The 22,874-nt window shown below is 66.7% G+C and overlaps 1 protein-coding gene across 1 annotated transcript; it reads right to left on the bottom strand.

Moving 5' to 3' along the window:
* Positions 1-124: 124 nt before the first annotated feature.
* On the bottom strand, positions 125-22,584 carry RTEL1 (regulator of telomere elongation helicase 1). The gene is given in 36 exon segments (XM_053671161.1): positions 125-743; positions 745-789; positions 791-978; positions 1,080-1,250; positions 1,330-1,563; positions 1,707-1,823; positions 2,300-2,440; positions 2,534-2,732; positions 3,696-3,791; positions 4,240-4,415; positions 4,550-4,694; positions 4,786-4,909; positions 4,993-5,108; positions 5,176-5,322; positions 5,466-5,543; positions 5,940-6,017; positions 6,138-6,223; positions 6,336-6,376; positions 6,457-6,570; positions 6,674-6,806; positions 9,066-9,147; positions 9,227-9,301; positions 9,770-9,825; positions 10,043-10,140; positions 10,843-10,921; positions 10,998-11,036; positions 15,096-15,246; positions 15,508-15,573; positions 17,466-17,550; positions 18,025-18,100; positions 19,046-19,106; positions 19,308-19,389; positions 19,956-20,049; positions 20,363-20,558; positions 21,398-21,625; positions 22,403-22,584. Coding segments are annotated over 35 exon segments (4,296 nt in total). The 5' UTR covers positions 21,500-21,625; positions 22,403-22,584; the 3' UTR covers positions 125-218.
* Between the last annotated feature and the right edge of the window lie 290 nt (positions 22,585-22,874).

Here is a 22,874-nt window from a genome sequence, read left to right as displayed (position 1 = left end):
GCGGGGGCGGGGCACTGGGGCTCCTCTCCCTCTGCTGTCCAGCGCCTTCCTCTCTGGCCCTGAGGACAGAGGCCGAACCATTGGGACAAAGTGCTCCTCAGCCCTCGAGAGGGGGGGTGGGGTGAGCTGTGCGGGCACCCCCCCTGCTTTCCTGGCACCTCCAACCCACCCACCCCCGAGCTCAGGCCACACGGACAGCATCCAGGGGTGTCAGTGCTTTATTGGAGAGCCTGTCCCCTGAGACCAGGCCCACTGCCTGGTCCCCCAGAGCAGGTCCCCGGCCGGGAGCAGAGGGCCGCCCTTCCTGCTGCAGAGCCCTGAGGCCCCACCCACAAGTCAGCAGCCAGGGAAACCTGGGGAAGCACCTTCCTGTGACCCCTGCACAGCAGCTCTGGGGCTTCTCCCAGGCAGTCCGACCCTGGATACCGGCTCAGGGGCGCCCTGTGCTCGCTGGACCGGCCTCCCTGGTGGGCAGGACCCCTTGGTGACCGGGCCCGGCCCATGCCCGCCAACAGGCAAGTGTCCATTCTGTGTCCAGGGAGGGGCAGCCTCAGCTGGCGAAGCCCTGCCCAGCCCGGAGTCTCCAGAAGACCCACACGGCGCTCTGCTCCTGGCAGTGGGGTGGCAGGTCCCGCACAGCATGTCCTCTCAGGGGCCTGTGGACACAGAGGGCACTGGACGCACATGCTGGGTCCCCTCGACCACCTGGCCCCACAGCAGGTGCTGCCCAGGAGCCATGTCCCTGAGGCTTGGCCTTGACCTGCAGGTGCAGGAGGGACACGGGCAGGGTAGTGTCCCCTGCCTTACCACCAGGGGCCCCTAGGCCTTTGCCCAGCAGCTCCTCCCGAGACCTACCATATGTGGGCTGTGTCTGCCTGTGGGGGCCGCTGGGGGACTGGCTGGGACCCTCTGCACCCCTGGCCAGCCGCTGTCCGGGGAAGGAGCTCTCGCTCTGTGATCGCTCTGGCTTGGAGGCTCCTGGACACAGAGGCGCGAGTCTGCAGGGCGCCTGGCCCCGCCCTGCTGCACTCACCTGCGGGGCTGAGCGAGGATCCCCGGTACCGGGCAGGGCGTCCTACCTGGCTCAGTGACCCCAAGGATAAGGTTGGAAGGCACCTGGGAGCCCCCGTCCTGGGGTCCTGGTGGCTGGGTGCCCGCATCCGGGGTGTTGGGGGTGGGCCGGCCAGTCAGGTCTGCGCACGTCTGCCGGAAGCGCAGCTTGTGGTGTGGACGCACGAACATGCCGAACCCTGGGAGAGGACTCGTTCAGGCCCTGCCCCCGCCCCCCCGCCCCCCCGCCCCGCCCCCCAAGCCTCCTCAGACACTTGCTCTGCAGCAGGGGCAGGTCCTCAGGCCGAGAGGTGGTCAGCGCTGCCACCACAGCCACCACTTTCTCGTAGTCATCGTCCCGCTTATAGGCGGTCAGCGCTGCCAGGAGCTGGCTGCAGCCTGCAGCCCCCAGGGCCCTGCGGGCGTCGGCCAAGTAGGCACGCGCAGCAGGCTGACTCCGCTTCTCGGGGCTGGGGGCCCGGCAGCCCTCGTGCAGACGGCTGCTGGCCTCTCCTGGTGGGGAAGGCACATGGACGGACCTCGGTGGGGCCCCAGAGCACCTCTGCACCACCCCCTGCAGCCCCCAGGAGAGACGCCCCTCTGGGGTCCCAGCGCTGCCCCCGGTTCTGTCAGAAGCCTCCTTGGGGACCAGGTACCTTCAGGTGGTGGTCTGGAGGCCAGGTGAGGCCAGCCCTGGTTGAGCTGCCCTCCGGGGTCCAGCTGCCTGGCCGCACCCTGGGACAGGGTCGCCCTGGGGACAGGCTCCCTCCGGCCTGAAGAGACAGACACGGGAGTCGCCTGGCCGGCCCCGGGGTCTCTAGGCAGTCCCTGGGAGGAGGGGTCTGTGCAGGCTGGTGGCAGCTGACTGCTCAGAGGGGTGAGTGCAGGGACGCCTGGCGGCCCATGCTCAGGAGGGGGCGGCGGTTCCTGGGCTGGAAAGTCCCCTCCTCAGAGCACTGGGACGTCTTCCAAAGCCAGGCCCCCATGACATCTATCCTGGGGGAAGCCCCTGCCCAGGGTGGACTGTTCACTAAGAGACAGGCTCCCCAGCTCTGGGGTGTAGGGCATCCTGTCAGGGGAGGGACAGCAGGGTTCCAGGCCCCCCATGCTGTGCATGAGCTGGGGGCCCATACCTCCCCCCATATGGTGCCCCCCTATGAGAAACCAGAGGCTGGGCCCCACGCCAAGACCCCAGGAGCCGCCCTCTGGGTCTGAGGTTGAGGGTACTGCTGGGGAAGGACCTGCTCACCACCATGGTCCAGGGCTGGCCGTGCCCCCCGCCCACAAGGACGGCTCTGCACAGGCAGGGGGCCGCAGCCTTGGCCCGTCAGCTGGAGGCAGAGCCCCTCGAACTCCTGCTTGTGGTGTGGCCGCACAAACTGGCAGAAGCCTGTTGGGAGGAGGGGGGTCGGCACATGTGGGCCACAGCCCCTCCCCCCACCGCAAGGGGCGGGGTCAGCCCCGCAGCCCGGCCCCAAGGCACCTTGGAGCAGGCTGTGGTTCTTCGGGTCTTCAGCAAAGAGGGGGCCGAGGTGGCCCACTAGGGCCTGCAGGTTGTCCGAGCCCTTGTACTCCTGCAGGGCCCGGGCGAAGCGGTCGAAGCTGGCCTGGCTCAGCGCCTGCTTCACAGCCGCCATGAAGAGCTGGGCCCTGTCCGCCTGGGCGCCGGCTGCCAGCCCGCCCTGCCAGGAGCCCGGAGCCCCGTCAGAAGCACTGACCCTCTGCACGCCCCTGGGCGCGGCCAGCAGGCGGTCAGGGGTCCCACTGACCCACAGGGAGGTCCCCAGACGGCCCCCCGTGACCCTGGGGGCCATGTGAGTAGATCAGACCCCGGGATGCCAGGCCCCACCAGCGGCTCCCCCGGCCTTGGAGGACACTCCTGGCTCAGAGGGCAGCAGCCGGCGGCAGGGGCACTTCCCAAACCCAGAGACGGGAAGAATCCAAAGCTCTGTGCCGACGCGCACCCCAGGCCTGACACGGGCCCTGGAGCAGGAAGGGTGGGGGCCCCACAGACCCGCCCCCTCCCCCCTCTCGCTCTGGGCACCGCCTGGCTCTTCCCAGAAGGAAGACAAAGGCAGCGTGCGGGGCTTTCCAGAGGCTTCCTGGCTCAGCCTGTCACTCAGCTGCTCTTAACACGGACCCTCCCCACATGTGGGCATGTTGGTGCCCACCTCCTGCCAGAGCCGGCCCTGCTTGGGCAGGGGTGGGGGTGGGGGGGCAGGGGCCGTAAGCTGCCAGCCCACCCTGCGGCAGCCTCTGGGGCAGGAGCCTGGCCCCTGCTGCTGGGGTGTGGGTGGGGCCTTCTGTAGAAGGAGCCCCAGGTTCTGCAGGGCCTGGATCCGATGGACCACAGGTCTGTGGAGCTCAGGGGGTAGAGGCCGCTACCCGCTGAGCAGGAGACGTGCAGGCTGGTGCCACACTAGGAAGTTCCCAGCTCCCACAGTTAGAGGCTAAAGGGAGACAGAGGCCCAGCGCCCACAAACACAGATGTGCAGGTGGGAAGGCCGGTCTGGGAACTGTCGGGACAAACCAGCCTCACCCGGGACTCCGGGATGAAGGTGACCAGCGGACAGGAGAGTCAAGTGATGCGGGTTGGGCCTCCAAGCAGAAGCCACCCCGGTGTTACCTGTGGGTGGCCTACCTACCTGGCAGCTAACCAGCCTGATCTTCCTTCTCCCTCCTGCCTGCTCCCCGGCAGACCTCTTCTCCCTGGGCGGGGATGAGCCGGAGCCGCACGGTGCCTGAGAGTGACACAGCTGTGATCCCCACCCCACCCTCAGGGCCCCCAAAGCCCGAGTGCCACAGCGCTGGGCCCCTTCCCCCAGCCCCACCGCGGCCTCCCTCAGGGCTGGCTAGGGGCTGAGCTGAGAGCAGGGTGGGGCTCGAGGTCCTGCAGTCACTGACTGGGCTTTGAGGGGGGCACCCGCAGGACTCAGGGTCTCTGGGTCTGGCCCTAGTGAAGGGTCTGTGGGCATGCGCCACAGGACAGGTGCTGGTGGGGCCACAGCCAGGCTCCCTGAGCGGACCATGGCGAGAACCCACAGTGGGGTGTTGGGGAGCACCCACAGGGAATTAGGAGTGTGCTGCGAACCCCCTGCCCGTCCAACGGGGGCGTGGGGAAAGGGAGCGTGGCGGTGTCAGAGAACAGACCGCAGTGCCCGGTGGCTGTTCCTCCCTCAGGACCCGCACCTGCACCTCCTCCTCCGCAGGCCCGGCCTGGCCCCCAGGCTCTCCAGCCGACTGCTCGCTCTGCTCAAGGGCGGCCAGCAGCCCCACAGGCCTTCGCTGGCCGTGAGCCGGCTCCTGCCCATACTCCACACACAGGCCGCCCTCCGAGTCCTCAGAGTCCCCGGTGTCCGGCAGTCCTGTGGGGAGCCCAGAGGTGGGGCCCACCAAGGTGGCTGCAGGGGGCAAGCCAGTCCCTGGCCGAAGTCAGGCCGGCCAGCCACCCGCCTCCTAAGAACAGCGCCTGCCCAGCCCCGCCTCCCGCCTCGCGCACCTGCGGGTCTCCGCCTCAGGCTGGGCACGTGCAGGTCCAGGCTCTTGGCTTTCTTGGGCGAGAGTGGCCCGAGGGACAGGGCCCCTGGGGTGGGGCCTTTGCCCTCACCCAAGCTTGAGGCAGCCAGCGGGGTCGGCACCGGCATCTAGACAGCCACAGACGGTTGGGGGGCTGACCCGGCTCCTCCCCTGGGGGGGGAAGCCGAGGACATGGCCAGCTAGACAGCTGGGACTCACCGTTTTCTGAGCGACCCGGAAAAACTGGGCCACATCTCGAATGACGTGGCCGAAGCGGTCGTACACTTTGACGTGGGGACGCACCCAGGATGGCAGCTGGGCTCTGGAGTCCGCACCAGCGAACCTGGCAGGGGGAGGCCGTCAGCCCAGGGCCCTGGCCCCCAGCCCAGTGCCCAGGCAGAGACCCCGAGGAGAGAGGGGCCGCACCTGTGGTCACAGAGGAAGACGACCCCGTAGTCGTGGCGATGCCGGATGACGCGCCCGATGGCCTGGTTCACAGCCCGGGACGCCTGCTGTCGGTACCAGTCTTGCCCGGAGAGGAACTGCGGGGGAGGACAGTCACGAGGCGCCTCCAGGCCCCCCAACCCCGCCCACCAGGTGGCCGCTCACCTGGCCTGCGGCCCCACTGCGCCCCTTCATCTCATCTAGAAACTGCATCTTGAGGACGACCCGGGGGTCCTTGCGTGGCGGGTAAGGGAGACCCGTGACGACCACACCTCGGCCATTCACGTCAGCGAAGTCCAGCCCCTCACTGGCCTGGGGACAGTGCCATCTTCGAGAGCCCCCCCCCCCACACCAGCCTGCCCCGCCCCCAGGTCCAGGGTGTCAGCCCCCATGGGTGGGGAGATAGGCAGTGAGTGTGGTGGGACCCAGACTCACCCCCCCCACCCCGGCCTCACCTTCCCCCGGCACACGGCCAGAAAGGCGGCCCCGCGGGACCCTGGGGCAGTGACGCTCGCATAGTAGGCGCCCATCACCTGCAGAGAAAGGCGGGTCCCCCTGAGCTGCCCAGGCCTCCCCACCTCCACGAGCAAGACCCTGTGCCTCGTCCTTTGAGGTAAAGGACTGTCCCAGCCAGGAGGCTGGGGTGACATGCCAGAAGCTTCTTTTGGCCCGGTTCCCAGGCTGACTGGTATCCAGCACCTGGGGCCTGCTCGGCACTTCCCAGGAAACACGAGGGCCCCAGGGCCGGGGGCAGGGAAGCCTCACTTCCTGAACGTCTACTGCCACCACTGCCACCACTGCCACCCAAACTCTCCAAAAGCCACAGGCCAAGGCCAAGCAGGACCTTGGCCTCACGTCCAGGGCCAGGGCCAGAGCTCCTGGAGGGACAGTGAGCGGCCCAGGACAGCGGACCCCCAGCGAGCTCAGACCTCTGAGAAGCTGCCCTTGCCCCTGGGCTCCACAAACAGCGGCTTTAGGGCTTCCAGCTTCCTCGCAAAGTCATGGGCCTGCAGGAGGGGGTGGGGGGTGTCAGGATCCTGAGACCCACAGGCCACTGGCTGCCCCGCAGCCTCCCTTGGTGGCCCAGGGGACCCCTGCCACCCCCAGGACGTGCGGGGGCAACACACCCGCCAGAACTCCAGGCTCTTCTCCAGGACGGGGTAGGAGGGGAAGAAGAGCAGCAGCCCGTGGGGGACCACGCGGGCGAAGTTCACTGGAAGCACAGCAGCCGAGGTCAGCGGAGGGGCTCCCTGAGGCCCCCGACCTCCCAGACACCACGGATGGGACCCAGGACGGGATGCTGGGCCGGGGCCCCTGGAACTCACCTAGCGCCTTCCCCAGGGAGGACAAGCACTCCTCAGAGAACCTGTAGGAAGCCAGAGGGCGGCTGCCGCAGGGTCCCACACGCTGCCCCCCACCCCTGCCTGCCCCCGCCAGGCCCCCTACCGCTTGTCAAAGGCGGAGGTCAGCTGGGCTCCATCGGGGCCTTTGGGGACAATCCCCACCCAGATCTGGTGCTTGTCAATAACGTGTGGGTTCTCCAAGCAGACGGGGAAAGGGCTGGAAGCAGCGGGTGTCCCACGTGAGCTTCTGCACTCCTCACGAAAGCAGCCCTCTGCCAAAGGCGCACTGGCCCGAGACCCCCCACCCCAGGCAGCCTTACATTTGCATCTCCAGGGCGAAGGAGGACACGGGGGCCAGCGTCCCGCTGGTAAGGATGAGGGTGCGGACGCCCTGGCGGACCAGCTCGCGCATGCTGAGGCCGGGGCTGAAGCACCAGTAACTGAGCACCTTCCCTGTGGGGCGAGTGTGAGGCTGGGTGTGGCTGCCAATGGGGGGGGGGGGGGCCTGGCTGCCCCTTGAGAGTCTCTCTTCCACGGGCCCCAAGCGGCCCACCCCACACGCAGTTCTGATGGAGGGAGCCTGCCGAGTGGACAGTGTGACCGGGCCTGGGACCTGGGAGGCAGGAAGCAGACCCAGAGAAACCCTGGGGGCGGACGCGGGGTCACCTCCAGGGGGGCCAGGCAGGCCCACCTCAGGCTCTCGGGGCAGCCCAGGCCCCTGGGAAACCTCGAGGCCAGGCTCTGGGGGGCAGGAAGCCTGCCCCAGGAGAGCAGTGACGTCCCCCTCCACCAGGTCCCCTCGCAGGGAGTGGCAGCTCCTCAGTACCGGGCCCCTGGGAAGACCTGAGCCACCTCTGCACTGCCCGGGGCTCCGTCTGCTCCAGAGACGCAGACAGAGCCCAGTGACTCCAGACACGACCCAAAGTCGACTAGGTCACAGGTCAGCAAGGGCATTTCCAGAAAAGGACAGGTCACTTTTGGGGGCCGGAGAAGCCCATTCCACTTTTGGGATGGGCCCTGTCCTGTGACGCAGAGGACCAGCCGGCGGGAGCAGGGTCCTGGGACAGCCCCAAGTAGGATGGGAGGGGCCACACCCCCCCACCCGACAGGCGGCCCCCACCCTCCAAGACGGAAAGATGTGCAGGGCGTTCTGACTACAAGTTCAGCCGGAGCAGCCGTGGGTGGCGGCACGTCCTGGGCCTGCACCCTCCCCCACAAAGGCCGGCCTTCACGTCAGCTGGGCCCGGCTGGCGTGCTCTGCGGGGGCGACCGTGTGACAACACGCCTGCGGAATGTGGGCAGTCCGTCCCCTCAGGGCACGAGCTGGGCAACAGGGCGGGCCGGGAGCCACCACCCCCATCCCGTCTGCACTGCCATCCCCCCAAGGCCTCCGCCGTGTCTCCTCTTGCCCCTGACCAGCCCCCATTAGCATCCTGTGGACCCTCAGCCCCCTCCTCCGACCCTGCTGTGGACGATAAGTGCTGGGACAACCTGCTGAGACTTCGCTTCCGGGCAATTGTGTCTGCTGGGCTCAGATACCCACACAAACCCTACGGCTGGGGAGTGGGTCGCGTTTCCACCCGGGCCGCGTCCACCCCTCGGTGGCCGTTGAAGAGTCAATGTAACCGTAGGGCTCCGTCGATGTAACTGCTCCGTGACCAGGGGTGAGGGGCTCAGCCTGCGCTCTACGGTTCAGCCATTTCTCACAGTGAGAGCAGGTGCGGCCGCGCGACGGGGGTGAGCCAGGTCCCCCCACCCGCCCAGCCTTACAGGGGGACCCGGGGCGACCCGGTTTCCTGCACACATCCACCCAGGGCACGGCCAAGGCCAAGAGCACACATGCCCCCTCCCAGCACCGGAGACGCGGTTGGCGGCCCCTGGCCCTGGTGCCCGTGGGACCCCAGCGCGGAGGCCCAGCCCTGCAGGGAGGGCGGCGCAGGCGGCGCAGGCGGCCTCCTGGGACTGCGATGCTGTGTAAGGAGCGGACTGGCCGCTGCGCAGCCGCCCACCACGCAGGCAGCACCCCAGGACCTGCAAGGCCAAGAGACGGCCAGCAGGGGCACGGAGACGTGGAAGGGGCCCCAGCGCGCCAAGAGGTGGCCAGGATGGAACTAGACCCTGACCACAGGACTGTCACCGGGACCTATTGGGCTGCAGACCCCACCCAGGGGCCACAGCAGGACATGAGCCGGGCCCAGACTAGAAGAATGCGTGTTGGGCTGGTCCAGGCCCCCACTGCAAGAGTCACAGAGCACCTGGCAGAGACCCTGCCCTGAGTGTCCCCAGCGGCCCCAGGGGCTGGGCCCAGGAGAAGCTGCTGCTGAGTGAACAGGGCCAGACACAGGCCTGAGCCATAACAGGTGTGTGTGTGTGGGGGGAGGACCGGCACGATGGGGGCCTGAGGCACATCGGCCAGCGAGCGAACCCTCACATGTGGCCTCCAGGCCTGTGGGGTGGCCTCAGCCAGAGCTTCCCCACAGTGGCCCGCCTGGTAGGACAGCATGACACACCTTTCCAAAACCGTCCCCAGTGGTGTGGGCACCCACCCAGCACCTCTGCACCTGGCCAATGGGTCTCCCCTGACGCCTTCCAGCTCACACAGGTCTCTGAGACAGCAAGGCAGGCCCCCGGGAGACAGCTGGACACAGGCCAGCTGGGCTGGGCTCCTCGCTGGCCAGGTGGGGGAGCCTGTCCGCCCCCCTAGGGCCATACCTTGCCTCCTGGCGGCCGTGGCACCCCAAGCGTCTGGCCGCTGGGCTGTCCTCCGGCGACTGGCGTCAGGGTGGATGTGCACCTGGAGGGCAGAGGGCAGGCGTCCCGACACCCTGCACACCAGAGACCCCTGCCCAGAGCCCCCCAGAGGCAGCCCCTACCTTGTAGGACTGAGAGGCTCCAGGCGCCCCCGTGGAACTGGGGTCCCCCTCTGCCGGGTCCGAGCTGAACACGACCTGGAAGGCAGGGATGTCAGCAGGACACAGCTGAGACGGGGCCCCCTGAGTGGCCCCCACGTGTAGGACAGACACTTGGGCATCGCCGGCGCCACCCCTGCCACTGAGCCGACAGCACCCCTGGCTCAGGGACGTCACACACAGGAGCTTCAAGTCCCACCAGCTTCCGTGTCCAGTGGTGACGTGCCCATGACCCCCCTCACCCCTGCACCCCACCTCGCCCTTCCCCTGCCCCATGTGACTTCTGGCACCCAGGACAGCACCGACCCAGTTCGTGTGTTCAAGGGGCTTGGGGCGCCTGTCCTGCCTGCCACCTGCAGGCCTGTGGTCAGGCCCTGCCAGTGGCCTTTGTGATCCCGTGGCCCCAGGGACACCAGTGTCATCAGCGGGCCCAGCAGCAGAGCAGAAGGAAGCCCCTACTCCCAGCAGGAGAGAGGCCGCCCGCGCCCTGCGGCGGGCCCATCCTACCTGAATGATGTCCGCCAGCTTCTGCAGTCCCGCCGTGTTGGTGAACAGCCCTGCGCCTGTCGAGGCAGCGGACACTGACCACCCCATGGTGGACGCACCAGGGTTTGGGCCTCAGGGGCCACGAACCCCCGGGACAGGGGCTGAGCTCCGCCCCCCCCAGCACCGACAGGGGATGCCTGTGTGTCTGAGCAGGGTGGCAGCTCACAGCCCGCAGGGAGCTCCGGCGGGGGCAGGGCAAGGGCAGGGCAAGGGCAGGGCTGTGCGGGGACTCACGTCCGGCCAGGTGCTGGATGACCTGGTCCAAGGAGTCCAAGATGCAGCCCTTGGTCTGGAACGTGATCTGGGCCTCGGCAAACAGCTCGAAGATGAAGCTGCGAGAGGGGACCCGGCTGGGCTCTGGGGGCCTGAGAGCCCAAGCTCCGAACTCTTTTCCTGTAGGCCGCCGGCAGGTGGCAGGCCTCTGACCCCAGGGACAGCACCCCTCAGCCCCAGGGTCCGGCCCCAGGCCGGGGACCCCTGCAGTGGTGGCTCTGGGCCGGCCCCCAAAGAGCAGCTCTGGAGAGACTGCAGGGAGGGTGCCAGGGCTGGGGCCATGGTGAGGCGCAGGCTGAGCTTCAACTGGGAGGCGCCTGCGAGCTGAGCAGCCGGGCGGCCTGGGCTCTGGAACATTCCGGAACAGTCTGACCCTCGACACCCTGGGTCTGGGCCCCTGTGCAGCAGCGAGGAGAGTTCCAGCCACCCCAGGTGATGACCAGGTACCTGCCTACGGGAAAGGAGCCCACTGCCCCGCTGCTCAGAAGACTGGGAGCCTGGGGACTGTTCAGAGTGTCCTGGGCCCTCTGGCAGCCTGAACGTGTGGCTGGTGTGACTGCCCCAACAGAAGGTGCGCCCAGGCCGGCGCTGAGCACTGGAGGTGGGGACGCAGGGGGCCAGGCTGAGCCGACAGCCCCTCGGGGACCGAGAGGCCTCCTCGCCGGGGCAGGCGGCCGGCAGTACCCACTGGGTGGCTCGGGTGGGCGGCGCCGCCAGGACAGAACCCCGCTCTTGTCTCCACCGCCAGGCGACTCCCTCACCTCCCCGGCTTGGTGACGCCTCTGTCATCTCCAGGCAGCTGGACGGCGTCGATGGCCCCCTCCAGGTGCAGCAGGATCACTGCGGGACATGGGTGCTCAGGGGCAGCTCCCGGCTGCAGCAGGTGGGCGGGCGGGACAGGGCGGGTGGCACTCACTCTTCAGCTTCGCGATGTCCTCCAGCTGCAGGGTCAGCCCTGGGGGGAGAGCAGTGAGCTCATCTGCGCCGTCCCACCCCACCGGCCGCACACGGCTCCGCACAGAGAGAAGGGGCTCCGTCCGCGCAGCCCGAGCAGTGAATGTCCCCTGCAGGGGCCTGGGGACGCCATCTCCCACTGAGAGCGCCCAGGGCTTGGGGCAGGAAAGACAGAGGGTGGGTGTCACGACCCTGTGGACGGCTGCGGGGCCAAAGGGACACGATGCCCAAGTCGCAGCGGAGATGGGGCGCCTGCGCTCGGGAACGAGACGCACAGTGGCCACAGCGACAGGGAGGACCCATGCCCTGCCGATGGGACCTATAGCCGAGAGCACATTCGCGCTGGAAGCTGGGAAAACAGAGGGGAAAACGAGGCGCTTGTCCAGCCTCTTGTAAGAAGGGCGTCAGCACAGAGCACGTGGGGCAAGACCGGCCCATGAGCCGGACCCTCGTGGGCAGATGGAGTGGCGAGGTGGGCACACCCCCGGGCACGGCCCCACCCAGGCCAGAGCACCCGCCACTCACTCCCGTCTGCCCGAGAGCCCCACCCTCGGCCTCTGGTGGGCAGCAGCCCCCCGCAGTGGCGTGGGAGCAGCCTGGCCGCCCCGGCACTCACAGCGCCTGTCCAGTCCTCCACCCTGCGCGTGGCCACCCCCCACCAGGTCCTGTCCACCTCCCTGCTGACAAGCCCGGTGCTCCCACCAGGCATCGGCACAGCGTCTCTGAAGAAGGGTTTTCATCCCCACCCGAGGACATTTTTCACTGATTCCAGAGAGCGAGGGAGGGGGTGGGGGGAACTTCGATTTGGCTGCCACCCTATGTGTCCAGACTGGGGATCGAACCCACAGCCCAGGCATGACTGAGAGTCAAACCCGCGGGCTGTAGGCGAAGGAAAGGTGCTCTAACCAGCCAGCCGCCCAGCCAGGAGACTCCCGCCCCTTTTTAGTGGGCTGGCCATCTCCCTGTAGAGCTGCAGGGGCTCCGGACACACTCTGGACCCCCACCAGGCCCCCGGGCCGACGTTCTGTCCCCGGAAACACCGAGTTTTAAATTTTGACAAAGTCCAGTTTGCCCGTGACTTCTCTGGGTGACTGTACTGCCAGGGTCACTTCCAGAGAATTGATCGCTGGCTACGGTCAGGGTCAGGGAGACGGCCACCTCGGGGAGCGGCCCCGGGAGCAGGCTGTGCTAAGCAGGAGCATGGGGTGACTCGTGGGAACCCTGACAGGGAAGTGACAAAGGGACAGCTGACGTCTGTGCTACTCCTGCTGACAAGTTTCCGAGAAAAACATCAGAGTTCCAACTAAGGGACAGGCTACCAAACACCCACTGACTCCACCAGAGCCCCTGTGCCAGACGGCACGGCCACCAGCAACAGGCAACGTCTGAGATGCTTCCCAGATGAGAGCAGGCTGGGGGGGGAGGGGCAGCGGTCCCACCCAGGAACCCGCCCACGCCCACGCCCACGCCCCAGGGCGGCTCTGGCCTAAAACATCAAGGTCCCCACACAAAGGAAAAGAGGCCTGCTCACTCCTTACAGAAAGGCCAACAGCATCAGACAGAGGTCCGCCTTTCACTCAAGAAAGTGGCCAGAATGGGAAAGGCTGAGGCCCCACCCAGCCCTGCCCCCAACCTCGCTCCCCCTGCGGCGGGAGGACGGCCTGGCCTCCTGCCCACAGACACGCCCCCCCCCCCCCCCCCCCCCCCCCGCTGGCCCGAGGCCTCACTTCTGGGAAGTCCCTTGAGTCAACACCTCACGCTCGAGGCAGGTACAGGCACACGAGGTCACCCACCGCAGCACTGCCCGTGACTGCAACGTTCGGGAAATGACCCCAATTCCCTGAAAGCAGTGGGGGGCCGGGAAGAGCCGCAGGAGGGAGCCTGGCGCCGGAGAACAGGACGTCTGTGCCGGGAGGCAGGGCACACTCGGGAGTAAACACGGCGAAGCACAACCGAGCGTGCACTCCCGGGAGACAGAGCAGGGAGCCGGAAGGGGAGCGGGGTCAGCGGCGGGGAGCCAACGGCGCCCAAAGGCAGGGACTGGGACCGGACCTTCTCCTGAGCGCACTGGGGCTCTGTGAGCGCCTCACAGATGGTTTCACGGGCGCGTTGCACAGACAGAGAAGAATGAAAAAAGAAAATGAAGCAGGAAAGGAAACCCACTGTGCGACCCGAACCGGACGACCACGGTGAAGCGGGAGGGGGCCGCGAGAGACGCGCTTCGGGGCGCAGTGCGGAAGGGCGGGGAGCGCAGAGCACCGCTCTGACCCGTCCGGAAACCGCGTCGTACCGCGGACGATGCCGACCCACAACAGTCCACACAGAGATGGCAGAAGGACTGGCCCTAAAGACAAAGACCCTCAGAGAAGCGGCGACTCCGGAGTGAGGACCCCCGAAGAAGTGCTGAGGTGGGAGACCGCCCACGACCACCAGCCCGGGGCAGCTCTGCTGAGCCCCGGGAAGCACCACCATCCCCTCGGGTGCCTGTCCCCTCGGCCGCAGGCAAACAGGCGGGGCGGGGGGCCCAGCCCCGAGCCCCGACCAGGATGCGACAAGCCCACGTCTGTAGTGTTGCTGTGAGTGACCACCAAGCACAACGCACTATGCGCCTTTTTCTCTCTTGTTCTTCAACGCACACGCAGATCCCGGAGGCCCCCAGTGAGCCCGACATGGGCTTGCCCTGGTCCCCAGAGCCCGGAGTGTGTGCCTCCCTTGAGACGGGGACTGTGCAGGGGAAGCAGCGGGATCGGCGGGTCGGAGGGGGCAGGGGCGAGGGTCGGAGGGGAGCGGAGGACGGGGCAGCTGGAGCTGGGAAAGGCCTCGAGTGGGTTCTCCCCGGAGCCCCAAAGAAAGGCGGTGTTTTGGGGACCTCTGAGATGGTGACGGGTGGAGTCTGCGCTGACCGCCACGGCCGGGACGGGGCCCAGCAGCGCGGCGGCCCTCGTCAGACAGAGGCAGGAGGTGTGAGGCCCACGTTCCCGTTCCCACGGACACTGAAGGGGCTTGCGAAGCTGTGGCCCTTCTCACTCACACAAAGTCTTTCAAGACGAACGTTACTCCCGCTGCCACGTTGGGGGACCCGCGTCTGTCCCTTGTGGAGGACGCGGTTCAGCCCGAGACGTGTCAGCAAAGCTGGGGAGCAGGACCTTCTCTGTAAAGGGGCCTCTGCCGTCACGACGTGGTTACAAGGTCACAGTGGGCTGGGGCGGCCCCCCGGGGACAGGGAAGTCTGGACGCAGACACCCAGGGGAGACAGCGTGAGGGAGGGATTGGGGTGCTGCCTGCTGGGGGGGGCTGCAACCCACGCCCTGGACCGTGTGACTTCTGGCCCCACAGGGGACAGGCTCAGCCTCTGTGCTGAAGCCTCTCAGGGTGACACTGTTGCCACCGTCCCACGGCTGCCGTTTAAACGAGTGGACACATCTACAAGGTTTCCGTTCGCGTTGCTGACGCAGCGCCCACCCCACTGATGGGCCCGCACAAGCCAAGTTCAGTCAGTCCCAGGATGCACGGGGTCCTGGGCCAACACCGGCAAACACTGCGTCTCAAGACCAAGACTGGGGACCCGGCCAGGACCCACGGCGGCCCCCTGGGTGAGAGGGCGGAGGGAGAGCGCCCGACCCCGCTGCCCGTGGGGCCTGTGCACCTTTGTGACTGAGGAAGGACGAGGACCTGGAGGCCACCACGCTGCCCGCGCAGCACGGGGCACGAGGCAGAAAGCCCAGGGCGACCGCTGGAGACCCCACCTCCGAGGGTCTGGCCCCCAGGAAAGCCACGGATAACGTGTGGGCAGACTGCCAGGCCACCAAAGCTGCCCACATCCCCTGTGATAACCGCTGCCCGCGGAAACCTCTGGGGACAAATCCGTGAGTAGGTGGCATGTGGGCCCCACTCCCAGGTCACTGAAACTGTCTTGAGGTCCACAAACCCGTTTCCACGCCGGCTCAGCAGAGGGAAAGAACGCCAGCCGGCAAGGGTGACAAGTCTCCAGACAGCGCCAGAACACCGGGTGGACCCCCCTCCGCCCTCGAGGCCCCGGGCGGCCAGCCTGCGAGCTCACCTGGGCCGGGGTCCAGGCTGAAGTCCGAGCGGAGCTCGTCCTGCTGCGCCGCCCGGGTCTGCTCCTCCAAGACCTGGTCCAAGACGTCCAGTCCAGAAGCCACATCGTGGGGGGTCAGGTCAAAGGACGCCGACTCCTCGCACATCTTCTCCTGGGAGGCCGAGCACACCAGGTCACGGGCTGGTGGTGCCCAGCTGAGGGGCGCAGAGAGCCCAGCCTGCCCCTCGGGCCCAGGCCAGCGTTTGAGAACCACTGACTCCAGCAGCCGGCGTTCGGTGATTGGAAAACCCCCGTTAAAGCCCAGGTTTCTGGCTGCTCTCAAGAGTCCAATCTGGCCCACCGGCCGCTGGTGCCTGGAGCCAGTGGGCACTTGGTCCCGACAGCCACGCCACAGGGAGGCCGGGAAGCTCACCAGGTTGTGTGCCTCGTCGAAAATCACGACCGTCCCCTTCAAGTCGATGCTGTGTGCCCGGCGGCTCTGCGAGGGGAGAGAGTGCAGGGCTGGAGATGCCCGGGGCAGCCACAGGCCTCGAGGCCCCAAGGCCAGGCAGGGAGGGGGAGACCAAGGCACAGCCCTCTCCAGCTGAGTCCTACACTGCTGGGGACACGGGGAGAAGCCCTCTCACACTTTTGTAGGGTGGTGGCTGGTCAGGGCGCCAGGCACTGCCCACCATCACTGAGCTGGAGGTCAGGGGTCCAGCCCAGTGACTGGCAGCAGGAGGGAGTAGGCACGTGACCCCTCGGCATGGCACGCCACGCAGCCGCAGGAAGGAGGAGGGCGATGGAGCCCCGCGTGCCACCCGGCACACTTGGCCACGGGCGGTACGGTCTGGCACCGTGCTTCTCTCCCACCGAAGGGCACGTTTCCTCCTAAAATAAAGTGCCCCGTGGAGACACGCGAGCACGGCACTCCTGCCGCCCGGGGACCGAGCCCACAGCTCCTGCTGAGCTGCGCCTCTGACCGCTCGCTGCTGTTCTAGACACGTGAGCTGTCCCCAGCTGTGCTGGACGTGCAAGGCAGGGACACAGCTGCTTCTCCAGGGCGGCCTGACCCTTGCCAGCGGCAACGATGCCTGCCGTCTGGAGCGCTACGGCCTCGCAGACACCAGCCGTGCTAGGCCCCGGTCTTCTGGATTTCCAGCGTCCGGGAGGGCAGGCAGGGCCCTCCCCCGTGGTCCCCGCGGCATCACCTGAGCCTCCTCTGCAGCGGCCACGCCTGCGCCACAGGAGCTGCGCACACGTGGGCACGGCCCCCTGCAAGTGAGTGCCCGGGGGCGCTTTCCCCCGGCCTGTGACCTGCGCTGACCTTCTTAGCTTCCCGGCCCTTACGAAGACCCAGGCTTTAAGGGGTGGCGGTGACCACGGTATCATATCAGGTTTTTCCTTTGTGGCTGGTGCCTTGTGGGTCTGAGCCAAGAACCCTCGGCCCCCCAGACTGCAGCAGCCCCCCAGGCTTGCTCTGAGCAGCTCAGCCGCTGGGTCTCGAAACACCAAGTCCCGGCTGAGGTCTGCTGTTTCCCAAGCAGACCGCTAGCCAAGCCGGCACCACACTGGGAAAGAAGCGCACGACGGACGGAGCCAGTGCCCGTGGGTCAGTCCCGGACTCAGTGCCCACCAGCCCTTGTCGGGACTGTCCTGCTCTGAGACTGTTAGCCTTTCAGGGGTCTCCAGAACCAGCTTGTCAGTCACGATACCACGACTCTGGGGGGAGGGAGCTGGCAGCCCCGTTCAAAGTGTGATTTGGGAGAATCACATGCAGCCCTCGGCAAACCGCCGCCCTCTGGGCCAGAGTGCCCCTCCCTGGGTGCCTGCCCCTCCCCACTGGCCCCGGGGCTGCACCCGTGGCCCAGCCCTCGGGCGCTGCCTGCTCCTGTGCCCGTTCGGCTGCAGGTTTCAGCCCTGCACACGGCACTGGCTTTGCTCCCTGCGGCCTCCCAGACCCTGACCCACGCCCTGCATGGTGGCTCTGTCACCGTGGTACCCAGGACCCAATCGACACTGAGGGCGCTGGGCAGGGGACATCCACAGTGCTTTCTAACCCCTGCACTCAGGGCGCGTGATGCCCCTACATTAAAACGGGAGGGCCGAGCGTCCCCAAGGCCGAGCGTGGTGACGCTCTGGGGCTGCGGTGAGGCTGCTGGATGAGGGCAGGGACAGCCCAGGCTGCCCCGAGGTCCCCTCACTGCCCCTGCCGCCCACCCAAGCTGGCCTCAGAGAGCCCTGGCCAGCAAGGGACTCTGGGGTCCCCACATGTCCACTGCTCTGAGGGAGTCTTGAACCCCGGGACCCGAACCCACAGAGGCTCCGACGCCCCTTGAGGGTCCTGGGGCGCCCCAGGTCGGAAGTCCTCCTGGGCGGTTGAGCCCTCACCTTGGCGTCCAGCAAGTAGTTGTACGGCATGAAGATGATGTCGGCCTGTTGCTTCAGGTTCCGGGCGAGGTAGTACGGGCACAGCCTGGGGCGCAGTGACAGGATGTGAGCCGCACACGGGCAGGCGTCCAGGACGGGCGCTGTGTCCTCTGGAGGACACCGCACGGGCGGGGGGGACGTGTGCTCATCCCCGGGAGTGGGTCACCTACTCAAAAACCTACGGGAACGAGACCACTCAGCCCTGTTCTGGGGGATCGGTCACAGCAAATGGAGCCCGTGTGCGCTGGGAAGCGGACAGCCAGCACCAGAGGGGCGAGGGCGGGGCCGTGCGTGGTGGGTGCAGAGCTGAGCCCTGAACACAGGCCGCGGGAGCCTGGTGGGTGGGCTGAGCACGGGTCCGGGGGCTGTTCCCCCTCTTACTGTCCGTTTCCCAGAGCTGCTCCCGTTTTTCAAATGACTGTCGGTTTCGTGAGTAAAACAGGAAAGAAACCTGCGCGTCTGCAGTGGCAGGAGCCCCGCCGGGAGGACGCGCCAGCGTGGCCTCGAGGGCGGCACTCACTTGTGCTTGTTCCCGCTCTTGACCAGGTCCTCGATGTCCAGGATGGGGGTGGCCAGGTCCTGCTCCAGGCTCTTCTCTGGGGGTACAGGCAGGAGTGAGCCATGCTCTCTGAATCCCCAGGCCCCAGGGCAGAATGGCTCCTATGAAGTGGGCAGAGGGGGCGGCCACCCTGAGGGCTTCCCTCAGGGCAGGGCCCGAGCCCAGGCTGGACGGAGGCAGGAGGGATGAAGGCGGGGCCGGGGGGCGGGATCCAGAAGCAGAGGAGGAAGAAGGCCGTCAGTGCCACCAGCACCCGCGGGACTGACACGGACGGGACACCAACCAAGGCCACCTGGGCTCTTGGGCCCAGGCCGCACGCCCTGCCTTGCTGTTCTGAGAGCCCTCGGTGCCACCAGAGCAAACCAAACAGGCCCAGAGCGAGTCCCAGGAGCCCAGCCGAGCAGCGGGGGCCCGAGGGGGCCGTAGCCACGTCCTCATCTGGCACATGCCCCACCCACCCCTCCAAGGGGCAGGGCGCAGGGTGCTTCACACTGGGAGGGGAGCCGCCGCCCAGGTGGGCAGTACTGCAGGGCCCACGTGCCCCCGGGTCAGGGTCTCTCTCAGTCCCAACCCTGGGGCAGGGGACAGAGGGGACCTCCAGCCCCCGAGCCACAGAGCACAGACAAGAAAGTGCACAGGCCACCCCTGCCCGACGGGCACTGAGTTGCAGACTCCCAGAGGGAAGTGGACACTCAGCATGCACCCTGCCGGCTACCAACAGTTCAGGCTGGGGTGGCCCCTCCTATCAGGGGTAGTGGGGACCCTCCCGAAAGCCGTGCTCCTGTCACGGGGAGCCAGCCTGGCCAGCAGGCCTTTCCGAGAGGGCCCCCCAGGCCCTTTGTGGGCCCACCTGTGCGCCGTCCAGCACAGGCCCCACTTAGGGGACAGGGCAGGCACCTGCCTCACCCAGCTGAGAGAGCCCAGGGGCGCAGCCATCAGGCCGAGAAACCCGCACCCGCCCTACTCCCAGCCGCTGCCTCACCCTCCACGTTGTTGTAGAAGTGACAGGAGCGACTTGCCACCTTCTTGCGGCACAGGTGGATCTGGGTAGGGAGGAGGTGTGGTCCCGGCTCATGTGGTGGCCGAGAAAGGGCAGAGCACTGGACCGGCCAGCGGTGCTGCCCCCGATCTGGGTGCTGCCCCCGCCCCTGCCCCTCAGCCAGCCCTCCACCCACCGTCTCCCACCCAGGGGCTCTGAGAGTGCCACCTGGCCGGGCCAAGGACAAGTGGCACCAGGGACGCACCTGCAGGTGGTTGCTCTCCTGCTTCTTCACCTCAGGGTGGATGCACAGCTGCTCCCGGGAGCCCAGCACACTCACCCTGGGCCTGGGGGGGGACAGCCATGGGGACCAAGAACCAGAGGGCAGTGCCACCCCGCAGCAAGGGCTGTGCGGGGACACGCAGGGAGCACCGGACACTCCGCTCACGGGGGCAGCCAGGCAGAGTGGCCATGTCCAGAACACCCCCTGGGAGGGGCTTTCTCCCAGGCCTGGCCCCAGGCGAGCAGGGAGCCCAGGCAGGGGCCGGGCAGGGGGAGACCCGACAGAGTCCACACCGTTTCACGCTGGCTCACAGGGAGGCCAGCCAAGGTGCCGGCACCCCTGCAGCTCTGCCGACAGGCCTGGGGCAGAGCCTGCCTCCCACTCACGTGTGTGACTGCACGTACGCACACCGTCTCACACACCACAGGGCCTGCCAGGGGCTCGGTGTGCGAGCCAAGGTCAGCACGTAAACTCAAAGCTGCTTCCCCCCAAGCAGCAGGCGTTGGAGGCAGCCCGGCCACACGCAGGGCGCGGTGGGCCCTTGAGCTGGGGTCCAGGCACAGGCTCATCAGCCACCAGGCCGAGGCCAGGCCCCCGTAACTCAGAGGCAGGGAACGCCGGCTGACCCACCGGTAAGACGTGTTCCGAAGCTCGCTGATGACCTGTGTGAGCTGCGAGTGAGTCCTGGAGGCATATATGATCTTCGGGATGTCCGCGTAGCAAGCTGGCCAGGCACAAGGAAGCAGGACAGTCGTGGCTCCACGAGAAAGTGTCCCCGTATCCTCGTGGGCCACTGCCCAGGGGCACTCGGCTAACTCAGCCCCTCAGATGGCCAAGCACCGGATGCCTGACCCTGGGACCTGAACGGGACGGGGGTACCTGCAGTGTCCTAGTTCGGCCGTGAGGCTCAGACCCCCGGCCTAGGTTTGCAGCCAGGACAGCGAGAGGTGACGTGGCAGCCATAGCGCCGCCTGCCCGCTCACCGCCCCCCTTCCACGTGTGCCTGCACCCCTGCAGAGGGCAGGACAGGGACTGACCTGTGGCGTCTCCCTCTGAGGCAGCATTCCCCCAGGATGACAAGGGGCGGTCGGGGAAGAGCTCCCCTGGGGCCCTCTCAGCGATCTTGCGGGCAGAGATGGCGTCACGCAGGTGCTCCCGCCAGGCCAGGGTGCTGCAGAGCAGGCACAGCGTCTTCCCGGTCCCCGTGGGACTCTCCAGGACACCATTCACCTTCTGAGCAGGGTGCGGGGGTGAGGCGCTGCGGACCACACCGCACCCCCGAGACAGGCCCGCAGCTCCACTGGGCTGAGCCTGTCCACCAGACGACAAGAGCCCCAGCGACAGTGGGCGATGCCACAGGAGGCGTCCAATTTGAGCCAAAGCTGTGGCCTAATTCAACCCTCATTAGCAAACAATTTGCAGAGTATTTTCCAGCCTAACATAAATAGTAAGATGACTAATTAAGTGCCAAGTCTCAAAATAGGAGCGTGTTCTGCGGTTCTGGGTCCAGGCTGCCGCACAAGCGGCAGAACCTGAGCCAGAGGCGTGGGGACAGGAGGGCGGGGCTGTGCCCACAGTAGCAGCATCGAGCCTGGCTACATTCAGCCCCGGGCTAGTGCGGGTGGCCCGAGCAGGGAACGAGAGGGCATCTAAGAAGCACCGCAGAAAGGAGCCTGTACCCCTTCCACCTCCTGGCACTCCCCTGAGGCTTGAGACCGTCTACCAGGAGGGCTGGGCATCGGCTGTCCCTCTACATGGAAATACGTCCTCCACACCCACATGCAACTGGCTGCTCCCTGTCACTTGGCTTCAGCTCAAACACCACCTCCTCCCAAAGGTTACCTTACGTCTTGTCCCAGCACTCATCGCCATCTGGAGTTACCTTTTCTTGGTCCCTGTTCATCGTCTCTCTTATACCCTTGGCCCTACTGATGACTGAATCCCATGTGCAGAAGGGAGCCTTCCACCCAGTAGGACCAGGTCCCAGTGAATAGGAAGGTGCAGTAAGGGGTCTTTGCTGAAGCCCCTCCCTGACAACCCCCCCCCCACACACACACGCATACAAGCTTCACCTTCTGCAGACACTCCAGGACCTTGGTCATGTACTCCTCCTGACATTTGTATGGCTGGAAAGGAAAATCCACCGTCACACCATTCAGGGTGATCTTGGGCATGGCGGCCGGTTCTTGGGAGGGTGCATGAGACAAAACCCCCCTCCGAGTATTTCAGGGCCCCAGCCACTGCAGGTGGGCGATGCCAGCCCAAGGTGCCTGGACAAGATGCTGCTCTCCAGGGAACTCCTGCAGCACAGAAATGGGGACAAGATTGTTTGAAGTCAGCCTTTCAGGAGACCAGGCCACTACAGTCACCTCAGGCAGCCCCTTCCCGGGGACAAGGTCCGAAGGTGGGCCTGTAACAGCCTATCCCAAGGTGCTGGGAGGTGAAAAAGCTAACATCAGCCCTGCCTGTTCCTCTGTGCCCCCACCCCCCAGCTCCATCGGGCTCTGGGAGAGGCTGCCAGGGTCACAGAGACCAGAGGAGCTGAAGGAGGGCACAGGTGCACCCGCTCCCCTGTAATAGTAAGTTGCTTCCTCCCATCACACTTGAGAGGCCAGATTCCAGCAGCGTCCCACCCCAGCCTGGGCGGGTCTGAAGCTCCTTCCCCTGCGTCTCCCAACCCTCTGATCCCCTGGCTGGAGGCTGAGACCCATCTCTCCCAGGTGGGCAATCAGCTGCAGCGAAAGGGCACGTGTGCCTGCTCTAATCTGAGGGGCGAATCCGTGTGGTCCCCTGCAAATCACTCAGCGTCTCTAGGTCTCAGTTTCGCCTGTACGCCGGGACTCACAAGCCATTCCCCTAAACACCGAGTGCCCGCCCTGACTGCAGAGCGCGGCAACACGGAACGACCGCTAAGGGACCGATTCCGCAAAGCTAAGCGCCCAGAGCCCAGAGCCGACGAGCGCAGAAAAACCACCGGCCCCAGAATGCAGCGCGGCCAAATCGCCTGGGCGTGAGGCCGAGAGCGGCGCGGAGCCAGCCGGGAGCTGTAGTTTCGGATGACAGGCGGGTCAAAGTACCAGTTCCAAGATCTCCGCGATTCTCGGTCCCCTTGTCTCCGCAGGGAGCCCTCTACAACCGGGGGTCCCAGGAATTCACCCCAGTCCGCCAGAAGCACCACCACCAAGACCTCTGCCGTCAACCCCTTTGGACTTCGCGGGCCGAGGCGCGCAGTCGTCACGGAACGTCACTTCTGCTCTCAGTTCCGGTCCTCCGGGCGGTGTTCCCAGCGGAAACTGTTCTCCATCCCGGGGTTCCGCGCTACCCGTGCGTTGGGTCCGGGGACCTGGGCACTCCCTCGCTCCGGGGCTGTAACCTGGGGTCTGCCCGTCATCTCCACCATAGTCTCCATTCCACTACCCCTCCGGGGCCAAGCCACCTTCGTTGCGTGCGCCAGAGCTTGCTTTATTTGTTTGTTTATTTATTAAATCCTCACCTGAGGACCTTTTAAAATTGATGTTAGAGAGGAAGGGAAAGAGAGAAACATCAGTT

The sequence above is a fragment of the Artibeus jamaicensis genome, unplaced genomic scaffold (genome assembly GCF_021234435.1).
Source record: "Artibeus jamaicensis isolate MK-2021 breed Jamaican fruit bat unplaced genomic scaffold, CSHL_Jam_final contig_685, whole genome shotgun sequence".
Classification (NCBI taxonomy): domain Eukaryota; kingdom Metazoa; phylum Chordata; class Mammalia; order Chiroptera; family Phyllostomidae; genus Artibeus; species Artibeus jamaicensis.
Note: the sequence above shows the minus strand (reverse complement) of the source record. Positions and strands in the feature narration are given on the sequence as shown.